Genomic DNA, 19196 nt, shown 5'->3' on the forward strand with positions numbered 1-19196 from the left:
TGTGCTTTGTAGGCAGATAAGAATGGGCCAGAGTTTACAACCCAATATAAGAACACAGAGCAGCTTATAAAGGTAAAGATGAGCTTGTTTAATTTTTTAATCATGTGAAGAAACTTATAATAAATGTATGGATTCCTAACACTTTTAGATATTTGGAATTAGTTTTTTTTTAAATTGACACCTTTCTCTATGATAACATCTTTTCTACTTCACAATGGCTTCACTGTAAGTTTACTCTCTTAGCTTTGATAAATGCACAATGTTTTTATTTTGACTTGAAATCTTATACATTGGGCGGCATGGCGGCGCAGTAGTAGCTCTGCTGCCTCGCACTTAGGAGACCCGGGTTCGATTCCCAGGTCTTCCTTGCGTGGAGTTTGCATGTTCTCCCCATATCTGCATGGGTTTCCTCTGGGCGCTCCGGTTTCTTCCCACAGTCCAAAGACATGCAGGTTAGGTGGATTGGAGATTCTAAATTGGCCCTAGTGTGTGCTTGGTGTGTGGATGTGTTTGTGTGTATCCTGTGGTGGGTTGGCACCCTGCCCGGTATTGGTTCCTGCCTTGTGCCCTGTGTTGGCTGGGTTTGGTTCCAGCAGACCCCCGTGACCCTGTGTTCGGATTCAGCAGGTTGGACAATGGATGGATCTTATGCATTATTGGCACACCTCAGCTTAAAATGTATTTTTATAATTAATTGTTTCATTTTAGCTATCCTGACAAGTAGGTTACCAAAATAATAGGAAAGAATATTTTAGAATTAAGCAAGTACAGGGTGCTGGTCAATAACAGTAAATAAGAATATTAATAGGAGAAAAAAACAGACGATGCCCTTAAAGGACAGAAAGCCTGTATAGTTAGCAATAGTTCTGGTAAAAATTCACATTTCAGTAGGGTGACTGATCAAAGCATAAATCCAAAGCTTCTTTAGAAAAACACTATATTATACATACATTATAAAAGTATGTCTCCGAATTTTAAGGTCAATTTTTCCTGACTCCCACACCATCTAGAATTTACAGCATGAATTGAAATTAACAGTCCATCAGTGATGGCCATAGTGTTTCCAGGTTGCTGTTTACATCCCAATGTATCTGAAAAGTGAGAGTGAAGCTTTGATATTTTGAAGTTCTCTTTGGCTTGTATATGGGAAAAAAGTAATCTTGTTAAAACTATAGATTTAAATTGATTATTTCTATTTGCATTGCATTTAATTCAATTTATTTCAAGTGAAATGGTTATATGACCATTTTTTTGCAGCTGATACCAGTATTGAGTACCTCATGAAAATGCAGGCTGATACTAAGTAATGATTCAAATACTTTTATTAAAAAGATAAGAAAAGAATGTTACATTTTCAACAGCAAATATATGGAATCAGTACAGTTTTATTTAATGAGCCGTAGTGAATAAAATGTAAGGGTTTTTTGGTTAAACGAATAACGACTTAGTTTAGTAATATTTATTATAATTACTGGTAACACTAATAAATGTTTTTATTGTTTTGCCACCACTGCATATAACCACTTTTATTTATGTGTTTATTCAATTATATAAGAGGAACAAATGCATACAATAAGACAATATATCACTCAAAATACCTTGACTGGGCTTTTTAAATGTTAGTGGCAAACTAACACTTTAGCTTTGTCACCATTTAGTCTGTTTCACCTCTCACGTACAATTCTTGAAACTGCACTAAGAACCTGCTCACTATACCCAGAAGTATATAGTACTGACAGAAATTTTCTTGTCAAAAAAGGGAGTCAGACATTGTTACTTGCCCAGTAGTAGATTCACTCTTTGATCTCAGGAGATCTCTGTTAGGCTCTGATGGCTATGTCTGCACTTCACTAGAAGTGCCTGAGTGCATTGCTTATGTTCAGCTCTTCTTGAATTTCATCAAAAGTGGTAGACTGATTGTTAAGTGATCTCTCTTACACATTCCTTTCATCAGTAGTGCATTTGTTTCTCTTTAATGAGAGCTTCCTTAGCTAAATGTAGAGTAGTTGCACAAATGAAGTAACACTGTTTATACCATTTTATGTATAATAAATACACAAGAATGCAACTATCAATAACCCTTACAAATTGCACGCTAGTATATCTGTATTGTAAGGATTAAGTGTATGTTTGATAGATATTTGTGAGATTTTATGGAAGTGTCCTTTATTTTTTGTAACTAACTACAAATGCAAAAGTGTTGTTTCACCACTACTGCTAACAGTCCATAATCTTAGGATTCTGATAGTAATATTACAAATAAAAAATGTATTTAGTCTTTTGAAAGGCAACATTTTAAATGCAAAGACCCATAGTCCTAGTACTAGTTCTACTATAGCTGATAACACCAAGAAAGGTGATTAAGGACGTGAGTCGTTAAACGATAATAGTCCTAAGAGTGCATTGCTTACTTAGATAGCCATTGTGTTTAAAAAAAAAAAATTACATACATTGCATTTAAAAAAAAGTGTAAAAATAATTGTTTATATCGATCTACACTACAAACGACTGTACTTCATTTTATCGGGAAGTTGCTAGTGTAAAGTGAAGTGTTGGATTACCACACCTACCAGAGGGCTTTTTATATTTTTGATATTGACGTCAGCCTCAGTCACCTGACATCTCTTACTATAGTAGTTGGGTTACATATGATGAGTTATTTTCTCAATTAAGCACAATTGATGTACACAGGGTGCTGATGATATCTCATGATCAGAAGTCATTTCTGTTCTAGGAGACTTTGCAGCACCTACTGTTTACAAGAGCTTTTAAATTAGGCAAAAATATGTATTCAGATATTTATCTATACTAATAAAAGGCAAAGCCCTCACTCACTCACTCACTCACTCACTCACTGACTCATCACTAATTCTCCAACTTCCCGTGTGGGTGGAAGGCTGAAATTTGGCAGGTTCATTCCTTACAGCTTCCTTACAAAAGTTGGGCAGGTTTTATATCGAAATTCTACGCGTAATGGTCATAACTGGAAGCTGTTTTTCTCCATTTACTGTAATGGAGATGAGCTTGAACGCCATGGGGGCGGAGTTTCGTGTGATATCATCACGCCTCCCACGTAATCACGCAGTACATAGAAAACCAGGAAGACCTCCAAAAAGCGCTGAAGAAAACATGCATTATATAATTGAGAAGGCAGCGAAACAATAAGAAGCGAAGCGAAAGTGACATATACAACCATGTTCATGAGTTCTGCTACTGAAACAAAGCACGATGTAAACCTACACTTTAAATTAAGTTCATAGACAGGCTGCGCTGGCGCTTGTAATTTAGTGCCTGCCCATATAAGGCCGTCCGTCAGCAGCAATCCAATAGCAAACTCCCACTAAATATTCACGGGTGAAGGACTGTGTTTATGGAGAGGAAGATGAGATGGTCAGGGTGGTGTTTGACACAAACTCAGCGAAACTGCGAGAGAAAGTTTTAAGTGCCAGGACTAAGGTAACATTAAATACAGCCACGGACATAGCACGAGATGGCACCAGCACAGCTGGGAACCTTCGATGCATGTACACCGAGTGGCTCACAGAACTGACGCAGTGCACAGATAAAAGGCAACAGTTCCAAAGAGCTGAACAAAACCGAATTACACAATTGAAAAGGCAGCAAAAATATGAAGCGCCTGATAAGCATATTCATAAATCCAGCTACTGCGGAAACAAAGCACACGGTGGAAAAGTCAATGTCCCGCTAAAGGAAGACAGTGTAAAAAAACCCGTGCATGCAGTGTGTCAGGTCTCAGATAAAGAAGAAGACGAGCTGTTTATTGATGCAGTAAGAAACGAATCGATGAAAGAAACCTGTCATCTTTACAACGATTGACAAACACGGAATGTAACTTGAACACAACACATCCTACAAATACGAGCCTGATTGAAAGAAATAATGATAATCAAATCCTTGATGACAGCAACACTCAGTAACACTCACAAAACAAATACTGTATATTGACAGTCATGTTACGTTATTTTTAAAATGTTCCCTTTTCTTTTCTAGCTTTTTAACACACTACTTCTCGCTGCGATACGCTGGTATATATATATATATATATATATATATATATATATATATATATATATATATATATATATATATATATATATATATATATATATATATATATCCCGATCTACATACTCGAATAATGGATACTTTATTCGCCATCAATGATTGTTTTGGTAAAGCCATACTCAGTGTATTCATTAGATGAACGGTAAAAAAGTAAGAGCGAGGGAGGATGCAGGCTGTAGTGTAGCGCCAACTCTATCTGAATTGCGCGATCACATTTCAAAAAATATATCTTTTCAAGTTCTATTTAGTCCATATTTGTCAAACTCAAGGGCCACGGGCCACATCCGCCCGGCGTAATTATATCCGCCCGAGATCATTTTATATACTGTATTATTGTTATTAATGGCCCAGGTATATGAAGCGCTGGTAACACAATAAACTACAGATCCCATAATGCAGCGCTTCAGCTGCCTTGCCTAACACTTACCGTTAATCAAGTCTAGCTTATGATGCTGCAAGTTATTGCGGCTAGCTCACGCGATGCTGAGAGAAAAGTTCATTCTGAAAATAGAGCCTTTAAAAACCGATGGGAGGCTGAGTATATGTTTACTGAACCCGTGTGTCTCATTTGTGGAGCTAATGTGGCTGTAATTACAGAATTTAATCTAAGACGGCACTATGAGACAAAACATCAGGGTAACCTGAATGCAATGCAGAAGATACAGAAAGCAGAATAATTAAATAAGAATCTGACACTTCAGCGGACGTTTTACCCGTGCACAATCACAAAGTGATTTCAAGTGAAGCTGCTTTTATGGGAGACACAAATGCACCAGTGCAACTTGCCCCACTTTCCCTGTTGCCAAGTAATGTTAAACCAAGTCGTCACTACGGTGTTCCCAAACACGCACTTTGCTGATAAACTGAGCGCACTGAGTTTGCACGGCGCTTTGGTGACTTTGAAGAACAAAAAAAGTCCGTCTACATGCGGCTCGAACCTTGTGCATGTTTGGTAGCACATATCTGTGTGAGAAGCTCTTCTCAGTGATAAAGACTAACAAAACAGCACACAGGAGTCGCCTCACTGATGAGCACCTGCAATCCATCCTGAGAATCTCCACAACACAGAACCTCACACCAAACAGAAACGAACTTGTTGCCAAAAAAAGATGCCAGGCGTCCAGCTCTAAAATGACATATGAGCAAAGACAACTGAATGATTTGATTTGTTATTGCTGAAAGGAACACATTTTATTTATATTTCCAGGTTTTGTTATGCAGCATGTTCATATTTGAATTTGTATAATTTTGACAGGATATATTTTTATGGAGAGCAAAATCTTTTGGGATATTTAAAATCTAAGTTTATTTTTTTATATAAAATTACATAAGAGTAAAGAAATTTGAATGTTTGTTCTTTTAATGTTTACTTTATTTCTAACTTGTATAATTTAGACAGGATATATTTTTATGGAGAGCAAAATATTATAAGTTGTTTAAGGTTTGAGTTGATTTATTCAGGAATAATATTCCTGTCTGTTTTACCATTCCTACCAAAGATATTTCTGTCGACTAAATAAAAATTCCTTCTATTTAAAATTTAAATAGAACTTGAACAAATACGATAGTTCATAATATCCACGCAGACTTGCACGTAAGAGCGGAGTTATCCATTTTAACAAGCAGCGTATTGCACTGATACTAAATAGCTGTGTGTGTATATATGTAGATATGTATGTATATGTATATATATGTTTATATATGTGTGTGTGTATGTATATATATATATATATATATATATATATATGTATGTGTGTGTATATATGTGTGTGTATGTATATGTATGTGTATATATGTAGATATATATATGTATGTATATATGTGTATATGTATAGATATGTATTTATATATATATATATATGTTTGTGTGTGTGTGTGTAAATATATATATATGACAACAACACTCATCACTCACAACAGTGACAAAACAATTACATTGACAATCATGTTACGTTATTTTCAAAATGTTTCCTTTTCTTTTTCATTGCTTCTTTAACACACTACTTCTCCGCTGCGAAGCGCGGGTATTTTGCTAGTATTAAATAAAGCTATGAATGTATTCAAACTTAAAACTCAATTGATTTTTCTCAACCCATTTATCCAGAGCAGGGTTGTGATGAAGTTGGTGCCAGTTTCAGCAAGCATTGTACGCACTCCCTTCAGGTGATTGCACATATAGACATACACATTTTGGGCAAAGTAGCATTGCCAATCCAACTAAGCTCAATGTCTTGGGAGTGTGTAAGGAAATTGGAGCACCAGGAGAAAACCTTCACACACGTGGAGAAATCATTTTAACTCCATACAGGTTGCACCCAGGACTTAAACTGTGGTCTCCTTGACATTATGGACTGTGCCACTGTCCTTCCCCAGTTTAGCACATATACTAAATTGCCATCAGATATTTTTATAAATTAAAAGTTACCTTTTTAAGTTTAGCGACTTAAGATGCGATCTACAATAGATCAGCAAGTGCTGCCACAAAATATAATAATAAAAAATAATGCCTACATGCCCTATACAAAGGATCAGGCAAAGAAAACTAATTTAAAAAATGATAATAATAAAAAATAATGCCGACATGCCCTATGCAAAGGATCAGGCAAAGAAAACTAATTAAAAAAAAAATGAATGGCATTCAAGAGCACTGAACATCAATGTCACTTCCAAATCTAAGCAAAGGTGGACCTTCCAGTCCTATGTTGCTATAATCTTTAGTCAAAGGTCCCTGAGTCATGTCACAGGGTCCTAAAGCTAAAGGAGGCAAAGACTGGCCCACCACTAAAAGTTTGTAGCCATACCCTTCTTGTCTTGTTTGTAGTTTCTTTTCACATGACTAAGTGTCCATGTCATGCATTATGTCACTTGTGCTAGGTATTTAAGCCGGCTGTGTGTATTGCACTACATTTAAGTATTTGGATACTGAAGATCAGCAACTTGGCATTTCAAATCTTAGTATAGTTAGGCAAATGAGTATTTGTCATTGAAAGGACTGTTTTGCTTCTGGTTTCTGACCTTTAAACTTTGATATACACTTTGGTTTGGTTTCCCTTCTGGATGAGCTGAACAACTTCTTTGCATGGTTTGAGGTGCAGAACAAAGAGCCTGCGAGAAAAGCAACACCTCCCTCCACTGACCAGGTACTCTGTCTCTCCATAAGTAACATGAAAAGGACTCTATCCAGAGTCAATCCACGGAAGGCTGCAGGACCTGACAACATACCTGGTCATGTGCTCAAAGAATGTGCCAGTAAACTGGCTGGTGTCCTCACAGACATCTTCAACACATCTCTGAGCCAGTTGTCAGTCCCAGCATGCTTCAAGTCGACCACCATCATACCAGTGCCGAAGAAGTCACCAGTGACATGCTTGAATGACTACTGACCAGTTGCACTCATGCCAATCATAATGAAGTGCTTCGAAGGGTTAGTCATGTCACACATAAAGACTAATCTCCCTGCCTCCCTTGATCCTCTTCAGTTTGCATACCGCTCAAACAGGTCAACTGAAGATGCCATATGCTCTGCCCTTCACCTCTCCCTGAAACATCTGGATAAAAAAGACAAATATGTCAAGATGCTATTCATAGACTTTAGCTCTGCCTTCAACACAATCATCCCTCAAAAGCTGGTTGTAAACCTGAGCAGGTTGGGCCTGAACACCACCCTCTGCAATTGGATCCTGGACTTCTTGACAGAGCGGACCCAGTCAGTTCGGATAGGCTGCAACACCTCCAGCAACATCACACTGAGCACTGGAGCGCCGCAGGGCTGTGTGCTTAGTCCACTGCTGTTCACCCTGCTAACTGACGACTACACAGCCACGCACAACACCAACCACATCATCAAGTTTGCATAAGATACGACGGTGCCGTGTCTGATAAGCAGGGATGATGAAACAGCATACAGAGATAAGGTGGAACGAATGTCTGCATGGTGTGAAGATAACAATCTATCTCTCTATGTTGACAAGACAAAAGAAATAATCGTGGACTTCAGAAAAATCACATCCTGCCCACATCCCACTTGGCATCAAAGGTTTAGATATTAAGAATGTTAGGAGTACCAAGTTCCTCGGTGTGCACATAACTGAGAAACTTACATGGACACATAACATCTCATCACTAATCAAGAAAGCCCAGCAGAGACTATACTTCCTGAGGCGGCTGAAGCAAGCAAGTCTTCCCCCTTCCATCCTCCCCATGTTCTACAGAGGCACCATTGAGAGTGTTCTGACCAGCTGCATTACTGTCTGGTATGGCAACTGCAACATATCCAACCGCAAGTGCCTGCAAAGGATAGTGAAGATAGCAGAGAACATTGGGGTGCCTCTTCCTTCACTACAGGACATATTTTACAAATGCAGTGTCCGCAAGGCCTGCAGCATTGTGCAGGACCCCTTACACCCCTCACATGGACTTTTCACACTTCTGCCATCCAAGAGTAGATACTGCAGCATCTAAGCCAGATCTGCCAGGCTGCAGGAGAGTTTTTACCCCCAAGCTATCAGACTTCTTAACACCTTGCTGCCCCCTGGGATCTTCCACACTGCTTCAACCACCTCTAAAAACAGAACTTTTATACATGCAAGCCACTTTCTTGCAAAGACGAGTGGGCATGTGGAAAAGTACTGAAAATCGCATGCTGACCTTTAAGTACAGTGGTACCTCGGTATACATCCGCTTTGCAATAAGTCCAACTTGGTATACGACCTTTGTTTGGAATACGACTCGCGTACTACCCTTGTTTACCTCTCTTGAGACAAAGCCACGACTGCCCACGAGCCTCAGTGCGGCAGTTGCTAGCATTCAGTGAACAACCCGCATGCTACCTGTTGTATATGATTGTTCAATGATGCTTTTGTCCATTGCATTATGTTCGGGTGTTGATTGCTATGGTCTGTGTCTTTTGAGACGTATGACTGCCGGAGAGAGGGGTGTGGTTTAGAAGGCACGCTGTATGGAGAGTTGGTTAAACATTAACGTTATTCTGAGTGTGTCGCTGCTTCAATCTAGAGAACACTACACTACCCTTGTTTACCTCTCTCTCAAGATAAAGCCACGACTGCCCACGAGCATCAGTATGGCAGTTGCTAGCATTCAGTGAACAACCCGCGCTATAACTCTCTGGGAATTTTCACGTGATTTTGTATTTTTTCGCGTAAATTTGAATTGATTGTTGAAAAGTATGAAGGTGGCATGCATATCCGGGACATGGCTGCTGCATACCGTATGCCGAAAACGACGGTATCTACGATTGTGAAAAACAAAGACGTTATTAAAAAGTAAATTGAGGTTAAATTTTCATTTATTTCACCTAATTGCTTTTGTATTTATGTATTATAGTATTAAGCAGTGTTTTAAATTATTTTATACAACCCCATCAATGTATAATATGCCAATAACAGTAGGATTTTTTTTCATGGGAACGGATTAATCATTTTCCCTTTATTTCTTAAGGAAAAAGTTTGTTTGGTATACTGTACGTCCTGTTTGGTATAAGTCAAAGGGTCTGGAACGGATTAAGGACGTATACCGAGGTACCACTGTATTTGGGCATTCTTGATATCCTTCTGCTGTGAAACATTCTGACCTGTCATTGTTTACACATGTCTTAAACAACTATTATCATACACTGATAATTTCTGTATTATCTATATCTATTAATTATTTATTATATTACATATCTATTGACTATATTTATATATCTAGATTGCAAATACCATACATTGCATCAATGTTCATATTGCTAACTACATGTCAATATTGCTGCTACTTCTTTGTCTTGTCTTTGCACAATGTCTTGTCATGTTTGTGTTTTAATTTTAAATTAAAATTTTAATTCAATTTTTAATTTATTATTTGCACGTCATATTGTTACTCTGTGGACCCTGAGCTTTGCAGTTTCGTCTATTTGTATACTTGTATATGGTTGAGATGACAATAAAGTTTACTTTGACTTTGGTTTTGTTTTCAAGATTAGTTTGTCATTTTGGACCTGACTCTGTCCTTGATTCGTAATTACGATTCATCTTCCCAGATAATGTAAGAAAAGGTCTTATTGAAAATCATTGATGCATTTAAATATGGGCAATGAAACAGTCTCTGTCCAAATATGCCAGTGTGGAACTTTGTGTATGTGCATAAGTGGGTTTTGCAGACCTGTCTAAACAAACAAGCCAAACAAGCTCTGCCCTTCAAATCCTCCCCAACACTAAATTGGATTAAGTGGGTTTGATGATTTTATGTTTCGTTATCCTGTGCTGCTGTTAGGTACAATCTGTGTAAAGTATTATATAGTACATATCATTATTTTATGTTTCAAAACAGTGACATATGCACATATGCATGTTACCAGCAGTAATACAAATACAATAAGTAACAGATTATATTTTTCTTTAAATAATAAAAGATGTGTCTTTATAAATAAGAGTAGCAAGAGAAACCACTTGAAGAAAATGTAACCACTTTTTCTTGCTCATTTAGCATTATAGTCAAACTGAAAGTTGTCAAGCAGAGAATCCAGGAACAAAAACTTAATTTATTCATTTTTTTTAAATATATGAGTGATTTATGTGATATCTGTAAGTACATATTCTGTTCAGGATAGGTGTATACACTATGAATGAATTAATATGTAGGAGGAAATAGTTTGATTTTTGATTACAGTGTATCAGTTGTGACATTTTGTGTAATGATGTTTTCATTTTGCTTTATTTAACAGGTTGATTCTTATTGGAATGTTAGACTACTTAATAACATATCACATTTCAGGCTGGTTAATCATTTTTCTATTTTAGAAGTTGTTTTAAATTTAAGTGCTAGATATTTCTGCTTTTGGAGAAAATCTTAAATAAAATCAAACTCTAAAGCATTCTATGTTGCTTACTGTGCAGTAGTGTGCATTTCACATAGTTATGCTCCTCTCCCAAAATTAATGTATTTTATTCAAACTCATCCATATCATCTGAACTTCTTGATTCCTTCTGCTGTACAGTCGGCTGTAGTACTTTACAGTGAGAACAAATAAAATCCTGTTTTGTATCTTAATATTTTTCAATTTTCAATTTCAGTTTAATTTTTCCTCTCTGGATATGCATTTACACACTGAAGCATTGTTAAATGCAGTGAACTTTCTGAACAGCCTTTTACCACCAGCAAAGAAAAAGGAGACTATTGAAGAACCAGTTACAGTTGTTGATGAGGAGAAAAAAGAAGAATCTACTCAAAGTAGAAAGATGAGTATGTCACCCTTTTTCATGATTATAAGTGACACACACTTATGATCTACACTTTGTGTTAACAGATGTTTCGTATTTTGGGGGCATGTTGGAGCAGCCTTTTTTCTATATTTAGTATCTTTTTCTGTGGCATTTTCACATTCTCCTTATTTTAATGTGAGTTACCTAAGATGTACAACGCTATATTGCTAATTTACTAGGTGTGAACAGATTAGTTTGTGAAATGGCTTTGATATCTGAAAAAGAGCTGCAGAATTTTCACACTACCAATATTAGTAAATATGTGTCATTCTTTAAAAAACATAGAAAACGCACAAATAGAAAAACATTGCTAATTATACCCCATTTGCATTACTTGAGTAATATTTTGCTGCATGTGCTTGTAGCACTCACTACTCAAAGCAGTTATAGTGATTTTCAGTTTTTGCTCATCATTTGGCATTTTGAAACTAACTTTTGAAAGAACTTTTCTGAAATTTTCATTGTTCTGAAATGAAGTGTAATTTTACACTGAATGCAAAAATGTATTCAAAATACAAAAAAAATGCTGTGGAGTTTATTCCAATAGTTTTGTATCCATAATTTTGTAAATTAGCACTGCATATCTTAGGAATTTAACCTCAAGTTTTTTTTTTGTTTGTTTTTTTTTTCACTTGACCCTTAAAAAACAAATAAACATACTGTACATTTCATTCAAAAATAAACCCAGTAATATTTTTGGAATTATGTTTACCATTGTTAGTTCAATATGTATCTCTTAGTTATATAACTTCTTTTTTACAAAAATGTAATATTACTGTTACCTTAAATGTCTTGGTGTTAAAATGTCTATGTTTTTGAATGATTACACTTCATACAGTGAAGCTACTGTTTTAATACCATCATATAGTAGGCCCCATTGCTAATTCTTATCATCACTGCTAATATGTTTTTCATTAGATGTTTCCCTTATGTTCTTCATTGTTGTTTAATATGAAGTGAAAAACAAGTACACTCTTTACAGAGTACAAGAAAAACTCATTCTTTTTATGCGTATATGAACCCTTGATTTTATTAAAGGGATTAATCTGCAGAATAGTGAAGCAGAGGAAAATATAACATATTTAAAAACCGAAGACAGTAACTGGTCTGTTCTGTATAGTTTATATAATTTCCCTTAATATACTTTTTGATTCTTTTCCTTGCTATATTTTTATTTGCTAATATTCAGGTTGAAACAGATCAAACTCGTAAGAATGCTAAAAACCAAAATGTCATGTACAGTGAGGTATCACAGTGCTGTGATCAAGAATTCATTTGTAGGGGTGGAAAATAGCTGAACCAGAGCTGTATTTCTATGTGGTAGAATGAATTTTTTCATTAATTTAAGTTCTTGCAGGCAACAGTGGAAGGTAAAGCAAAAAGCAATTACAAGTAGCAGATGAAACAACAGCAAAAAGAAAGCAGTAATACTAGAGAATAGTATTATTACTTTGAATTGTGTCTGTTTAAGGGGAATACATACTTAACATATTTAAATTAAGGCTAATGGCAACTTTCAAAATCTTAAATATGGTAGCGTTTGTATCAGACATTTACCACTTACTGTACAATATTTTATTTTTATCTTAGGTACAAAGAAGTCCAAATTTGAAGATGTTGTCAATATGCATGTCTGTGCTGTATTGACATGCTTAAAAATTTTCATTCGAGGTCAGAAACGGAGAATTTCCGAAATAAGCATTGAAGGTCTGTGCCAGTAGCTTAATTCTTGTGAATTATTGGATGTGTGATTTGATATTGATATTACAGACATGGGCAAATTTGTTGTTACCACTGCATAAAAAAAGAAGAACCCACAAATGTCTCTGAAATAACTTGAAGCTGAAAAAAGTAATTGGCTCAATCATTGTTGATTTCGTATTTAGCAAAATTCAGACTTTGCTTTAGAGTTTTCATTAAACAGACTATTTCAAATGATTGCATAAATGAACATGGCATGGATAAAAATGGTGGGACCTATAACCTGTTATCTTGTTGAACAACCTTTGCAAGCAATAACTACAACCTAACAATTCCTCTAGCTCTCAATGAGACTACTGCATCTGTCAACAGGTAGTTTGGCTCAGTCTTCCTGAGTAAACTGCTCCAGCAGTGTCAGGTTTGAGGGTGCATTACCTAAACTGCATATTTCGGTTCTTTTCATGGATGTTCAATAGGTGTCATAGTGGCCACTTCAGAATAGTCCAATGGTTTGTTCTTGGCCATTCTTGAGTGTTTTTAGCTGTGTGTTTATGGTCATTATCCTGTTAGAGAGTTCACGACCTGTGAGTGAGTCAGAGTTTTCTGACACTGGGCAATACATTTTGCTCCTGAATGTCTTGATAGTCTTCAGATTTCAGTGTTCCCTGCACAGACTCAAGGCATCCTGTTCCAGCCACTGCAAATCAGCCTCAAAACATTACTGGGCCTCCTCTATGTTTCACAGTAGATATGGGGTTCTTATCTTTGAAAACTTACTTTTTCCATCTATGGACATAGAGCTGTTTTGGCTTTCCTAAAGGTCCAGTTTTGTTTCATCTGTCCAATGCACAATTTCCCAGAAGCACCATGGCTTGTCAATGTAAATCTTTATCAAATTCCATTCTGACTTTGTTTTTCTTTCATCATTAGAGTGCTCCTTGGTCTTCTGCAATTGAGCACACTGTCACTCAAAAAAGCGATGGATGGTGTGATCCTTTACCTTGGAGTTTAGCTTGTATTTGTTTGGAAGTTGTCCTTGGCCTTTTGTCTACCATACACACTATCCTTCACATTCTGAGGTTGACTTTCCTCCTGTGGCTGCGTCTAGAAAGGTTGGCTACATACCCATGGACCATACACGTCTTAATAATATTTGCAACTATTGTCACAGGAACATCATACTGATTAGAGATGGTCTTATAGCCTTTGCCTATAACATGCTTGTCTGCAATTTTCTTTCTATCTCAACCTTGAACACTCTCCTTTGCTTTCTCTGGTCAGTGTCCAGTGTGGGACACATGATCCGACCAAACAGCATTTAAACTCCATTTAAATAGGCTGAATGCTTGACTGCACAATTGGAGACATGTGTGATGCTAATTAATGAAAACGGCTAGTTTGAAAGATCACTCAATCCCAATTACTTGTGATGTTTTCTAGTTGTACCAACAAATGTGTCCAGGCCATTTTGGAATATCTTTGTAGAATAAACAATATTCTACAATATTCTCTTATCTCTTTTCACACTTGCTTTGCTTTCTCAATGACTTATCAAACAAAGACTTGCAGTTATACGTGGGAAAATTGCTTTTCATTTATTCACTTTTCAGGAGGCATACTGCACTTTTTCAATGAACTGTAAAGGTACCAAAAATTTTCTCCATGTCTGTAATTCTGTACTTGCTTTTTTGCCTCTGTCTTTTTCCATAGGTACTTACAGTGATTTACAGTCTGTAATATAAATTTTACATATAAATGTAATGAAGTAATTTAAATCTGTTTTCCAAGTTTGCAGAGATATCACCTGAAGTTTATTTAGATATTTATTGGGTTACAAGGTCAGATTATACTACTATAATATATACTAATATAGCATATACTATTCGTATATACAATATTATTATTTGTTTACTCTACTAAACACAGTCTTTTGTAATGATTGCATCTCATGGGGACAAAAGTGACTATATTTTATGGGACATTTACTTTCTCCCCTATTTATTATCACTTTCTGTGAGTCTCTGCAGTCCCATTAGGGAGCTGACACATCTTTTTTTCTGTCAGTTCATCTATTCATCACTGCAAGGTGGACATTTATGGTGTGTGGTGTTACTGGGTTAGTTTCTAGCACTTAATAGTCAAAATTATGCTAGTTCTGGGGATACCCTGAATCTTCTGTGGGAAATAGACAGATCCTTTTGACATTTACCCCTCTCTGAATTGTACTCATAATCTTTAAATGACTTTAAAGATTTAGGTGCCGCTGTGCTCCTTCAAGCTGTTTTGTAAACTTTAAACATGTGTAAATAAATGACATTGTTTGTTTACACTATTTATAATTAATTTTAATATGGATTTAAAAGGGTGTTTTTAATGAGTGTTATCTGACTTTAGTGAGAATTACTAAATCCGACCTCCCATGATGATATCCATTCCCAGGCTGATGGCAGAATTCTGGAATATTGGAGATAGCAAACACAGAGTGCTGGAAAGCCATAACATGAAACTGGATGTCCTGTGCAAACTAGTTGTCTTTCATACATTATACACCTTTTTTTCTGCACTAAAGAAACACATTCTGAAGTATTTAAGCAACAGTACTATCATATTTTAGGAACCAAACTACATGTCTGTTTAGTATGTATATTCAATATTGTACTGTTACCATAGGTCTGGACTCTGAAGTAGTCATGAGAAAAAAAGCAACAGAAGTGATGGCAAAGTTGAAGAATATTGTTATTCTAGATTGTCATGAAAAAGCTCTTTATAAGAAGGTATGTTGAAAAATCAGTATATATTGAATGTTACATCTGTACAGGGAATAGGTGAAATAATTATATTTATAAATCTTATTTAATTTTAAGGCTGTTTCCATTGTGGGGAAGGAAGTGTTCAGCTTTAAAATGATATCTTATGTTGATGCTACAGAAGGGGATGCGTACACAGATATGAATATCGTTGATAGCTCTGTCAGTCTCACAGTGGGCTGCATTCAAGTCATCTTTGTAAATAAGTTTGTCTCATCAATTCTGGTAAGTCAATGTGTATTTTATCATGAAATATCCAGATATATATTACATTACATGTAATCTTCATTTTTTTGGCAATCTGCCACATGGACTATCCTTAAGTCTTCAAAAAAAAACAAAAAAAAAAAAAACAGACCGACATGTTTCTTGGGAAACCTGTTTCATTTTGGAAATTTTCTGAACCCAGAAATGAACTTTAGGAATGCAAATACCTTGCAATCCAAGTTAACAGAATAACCGGTTTCATCAGTGCAAAGGTTTCTCTAATAAACAATTAACATTTAAAATAACTAATTAAGTATAAATTAAGGGATTTGGCTATTAGGACACTGAACGAATGGCTTTTGAAAATGGGGCTTTGCAGTTACTGTATATGTGAATAGTAAATTAAAAATCTGTTATATCAAGTAATAGCCACTAGCAAGACTAGTAGTATCTTGGCTGTATTTTTAAATCAATTTAGCGGTATCTTGGTGGTTTGTGGAAGAGGGAGAGAAGACATTAGTACACTTCATCAACCCCTGACTCCATGTCTTACCCTCAGTTAAGCCCTTAGACTGCCTCCCATACATGCATGTGTGACACGTCATAAGTAGAAATGATGACTGCTACATGCATCATATCTTGGGAGAAGTTCTCATTAGATTTAAAAATGATTAGTGTCAATCAAACATTTTGAAACAACGAAAGCCTCACTGAATAGTTTGTCACTTTTCAACTTTAGCTCACTACCTTAACAGCATTTTTGTGTTTTTCAGATTGAACAAGAACTCTAAGTCGTGCATTTTAGCTCTACTGATCATATATTTGACTTCCTACTTTTTACTTCCTGTTTGAAAACATGGATCTTCTTCTTGTCTGTAGTTGTGCACTTTCATTTTTGGGCACCTTTTGTACTTTTAAGTTGGTGTTGAACACTAACCAGGGGTAAGATCAGATCTGCTAGCTGTTATATGAGTCAAACTGCCCAAGGCACTTTTCTTTGATCAAACAGAAAGCAAGATATATTTATTGCAGGTTCACCTACACCTGTTTTACATGGATCGAACAAAACATGTACAGTATGTCTAATTGTAAGTAATGGTTACAACAAAATCCTGGGTAATTTTAGTTAATTTATACATACCTTTCTGACTGCTGTCTCAAAAAGAGGACATTGTCAGGAGATAAAGTAGACATCTAGTTACCTTTTATGTATTCATCTGCCAATTTATTATTTTTTGAAAATTATATCAATAGATCAACTCTGATTGTATTGTGAAAAAGCAGTCAAACAGATTTGGTGACATCTCTGTGAAGTTGTTCCCCTGAAAGTAAATTCTGTTGTTTTAAGAATCCATTTAGGCTATGTGCCAAATTAAAGGGGAAATCAGGAGTGTAATAGATACTTTTGCCGCTGTGGGAGAAAGTAGGTGGGAGCAGGCAGAAACGGGACCAAACATCAGTACCATGCAGACCTCTCTAAAAGTAGAGAGTATAATGAATGCAGAAAAATACACAGAAATGGTAGAAGAAAACTTGATGCAGTCTGTAGGAAACCTGAGACTTAGGAGATATGTTATACTCTTTAACAGGAAAACAACCCCAGGCATAAAATTAATGCTGCACAGGAATGGCTTAAAAATACAATGTTAATGTCCTGAAATGGTTGAGTCAGAGTGTAGATCTCAATTCAAGTGAGAATTTATGGCTGGATGTAAAAAAAGGCTGTTCAACCATTATAATCCCATGCAATCTGGCAGAGTTTGAGCTCTGAAAACAATGGGGAAAACATACTCTGTCCAGATGTTCTGATACTGACCTATCAATATAAACTCAAGGCTGTCAAATGGCTACCAAAGGTGCATCTATTAAATTCTGTCTTGAAGGTGGTGAATAATTATGAAATCGGAGATCTGCTTTCAGTTTGAAAGAGTGTTTTTCTTCTGATCAGTGTCAAAAAAAGACATCTTAAATCTACAGTGATCTGTTGTTTATGTAACAATAAAATGTGAATGCTTTCAAGGGGGTGATTACTTTTTATAGACACTATAATAAAAGTGAAAATGATAATTGCTTTAAAGATATTTTAATGCCTTGCATTTTTAATAAAGGTTCTACTGGTTAATAACTTGATTCAAATGTGTGCATTTATGTCTTAGGCTTTTATAAATAATTTCCAAACTGCCAAGGAAGCTGTAACTGAAGCAACAGTCCAAGCTGCAGGGAAGGCAGCTACAGGAGTCCTGGAAATGGCTGAGAAGAGTACCCGAATGGCTTTGGATGTCAATGTAAAGGCCCCTGTGGTTTTCATACCCCAGTCTGCCATGTCTACAAATGTAATTGTCGCAGATTTTGGTCTGATTACTGTAAAGAATCAGTTCTCACTTGTACAATCAAAAACACATATCAAGATCCCTCCTATTATTGACGGCATAAAAATTGGATTAAGTGACCTAAAATTATATCGGTGAGTTGTTAAAAAGCTATGTCAGTTATATTATTATGTAACCTCCTAATGTTTATATTTTTTACTGTAGATGTACCAGCTTTTATCAGACATTGGGGAAAATATCTAGGTTCAGAAATGCATTTTGTAAAATAGTTAACACCACAGTCTGGTGTCTCATCACAAATCATAAAAAGACTGCACACATAAATAAGTTTCTTCTCAAATGGAGTAACATTATTAATCTCAAATTTAATTTCAAGAAATAATTATTTTAAAGTGAAATAAACCTAGATCATTACATTATTACTTAGTTCATTGTCATCTGCCATAATTATTTTTGTGAAGAGAGTTTTGAAAACCACAGTCATAACCAATTATTTTGTGTCAGTCAACAATAAAACGTATCTTTCACACTTGCCTGATGCTGTTTAGACACCCCTCCATAATACTACTGACGTAAATTTCAGAGACTGCATCCTCATTGCATGCTGTGAAAAGTTAATCAAGATAGAATTTATTTTGCAGATTTTCAAAATCAGCACTTCCTTAGAAATCTAGAAAGGTCCTGTATATGACATTCTGTATGAATAAATTAAATTCTTCAAGTTGTTCCTGCAATAGGCAAATAACCTTCCATTCACCTTTCTTCCTTGTGCGCAGTGCCATCGGAATAGGCTTATTGCTCCTGGT

At 35.9% G+C, this 19196-nt stretch overlaps 1 protein-coding gene across 3 annotated transcripts in view; it reads left to right on the forward strand.

Annotated features, from left to right (window-relative positions):
* Positions 1–19196, forward strand: part of vps13a (vacuolar protein sorting 13 homolog A) — a 268114-nt gene that overhangs the window by 123733 nt on the left and 125185 nt on the right. For all 3 annotated transcript variants that reach the window (XM_039750560.1, XM_039750562.1, XM_039750561.1), the window contains exons 28-33: positions 13–72; positions 11157–11325; positions 12936–13052; positions 15717–15820; positions 15911–16078; positions 18217–18524. In XM_039750560.1, the coding sequence (XP_039606494.1) occupies positions 13–72; positions 11157–11325; positions 12936–13052; positions 15717–15820; positions 15911–16078; positions 18217–18524 (926 nt within the window). The remainder of the gene's footprint in view (positions 1–12; positions 73–11156; positions 11326–12935; positions 13053–15716; positions 15821–15910; positions 16079–18216; positions 18525–19196) is intronic.

This window comes from Polypterus senegalus, chromosome 4 (genome assembly GCF_016835505.1).
Source record: "Polypterus senegalus isolate Bchr_013 chromosome 4, ASM1683550v1, whole genome shotgun sequence".
Taxonomy (NCBI): Eukaryota; Metazoa; Chordata; class Cladistia; order Polypteriformes; family Polypteridae; genus Polypterus; species Polypterus senegalus.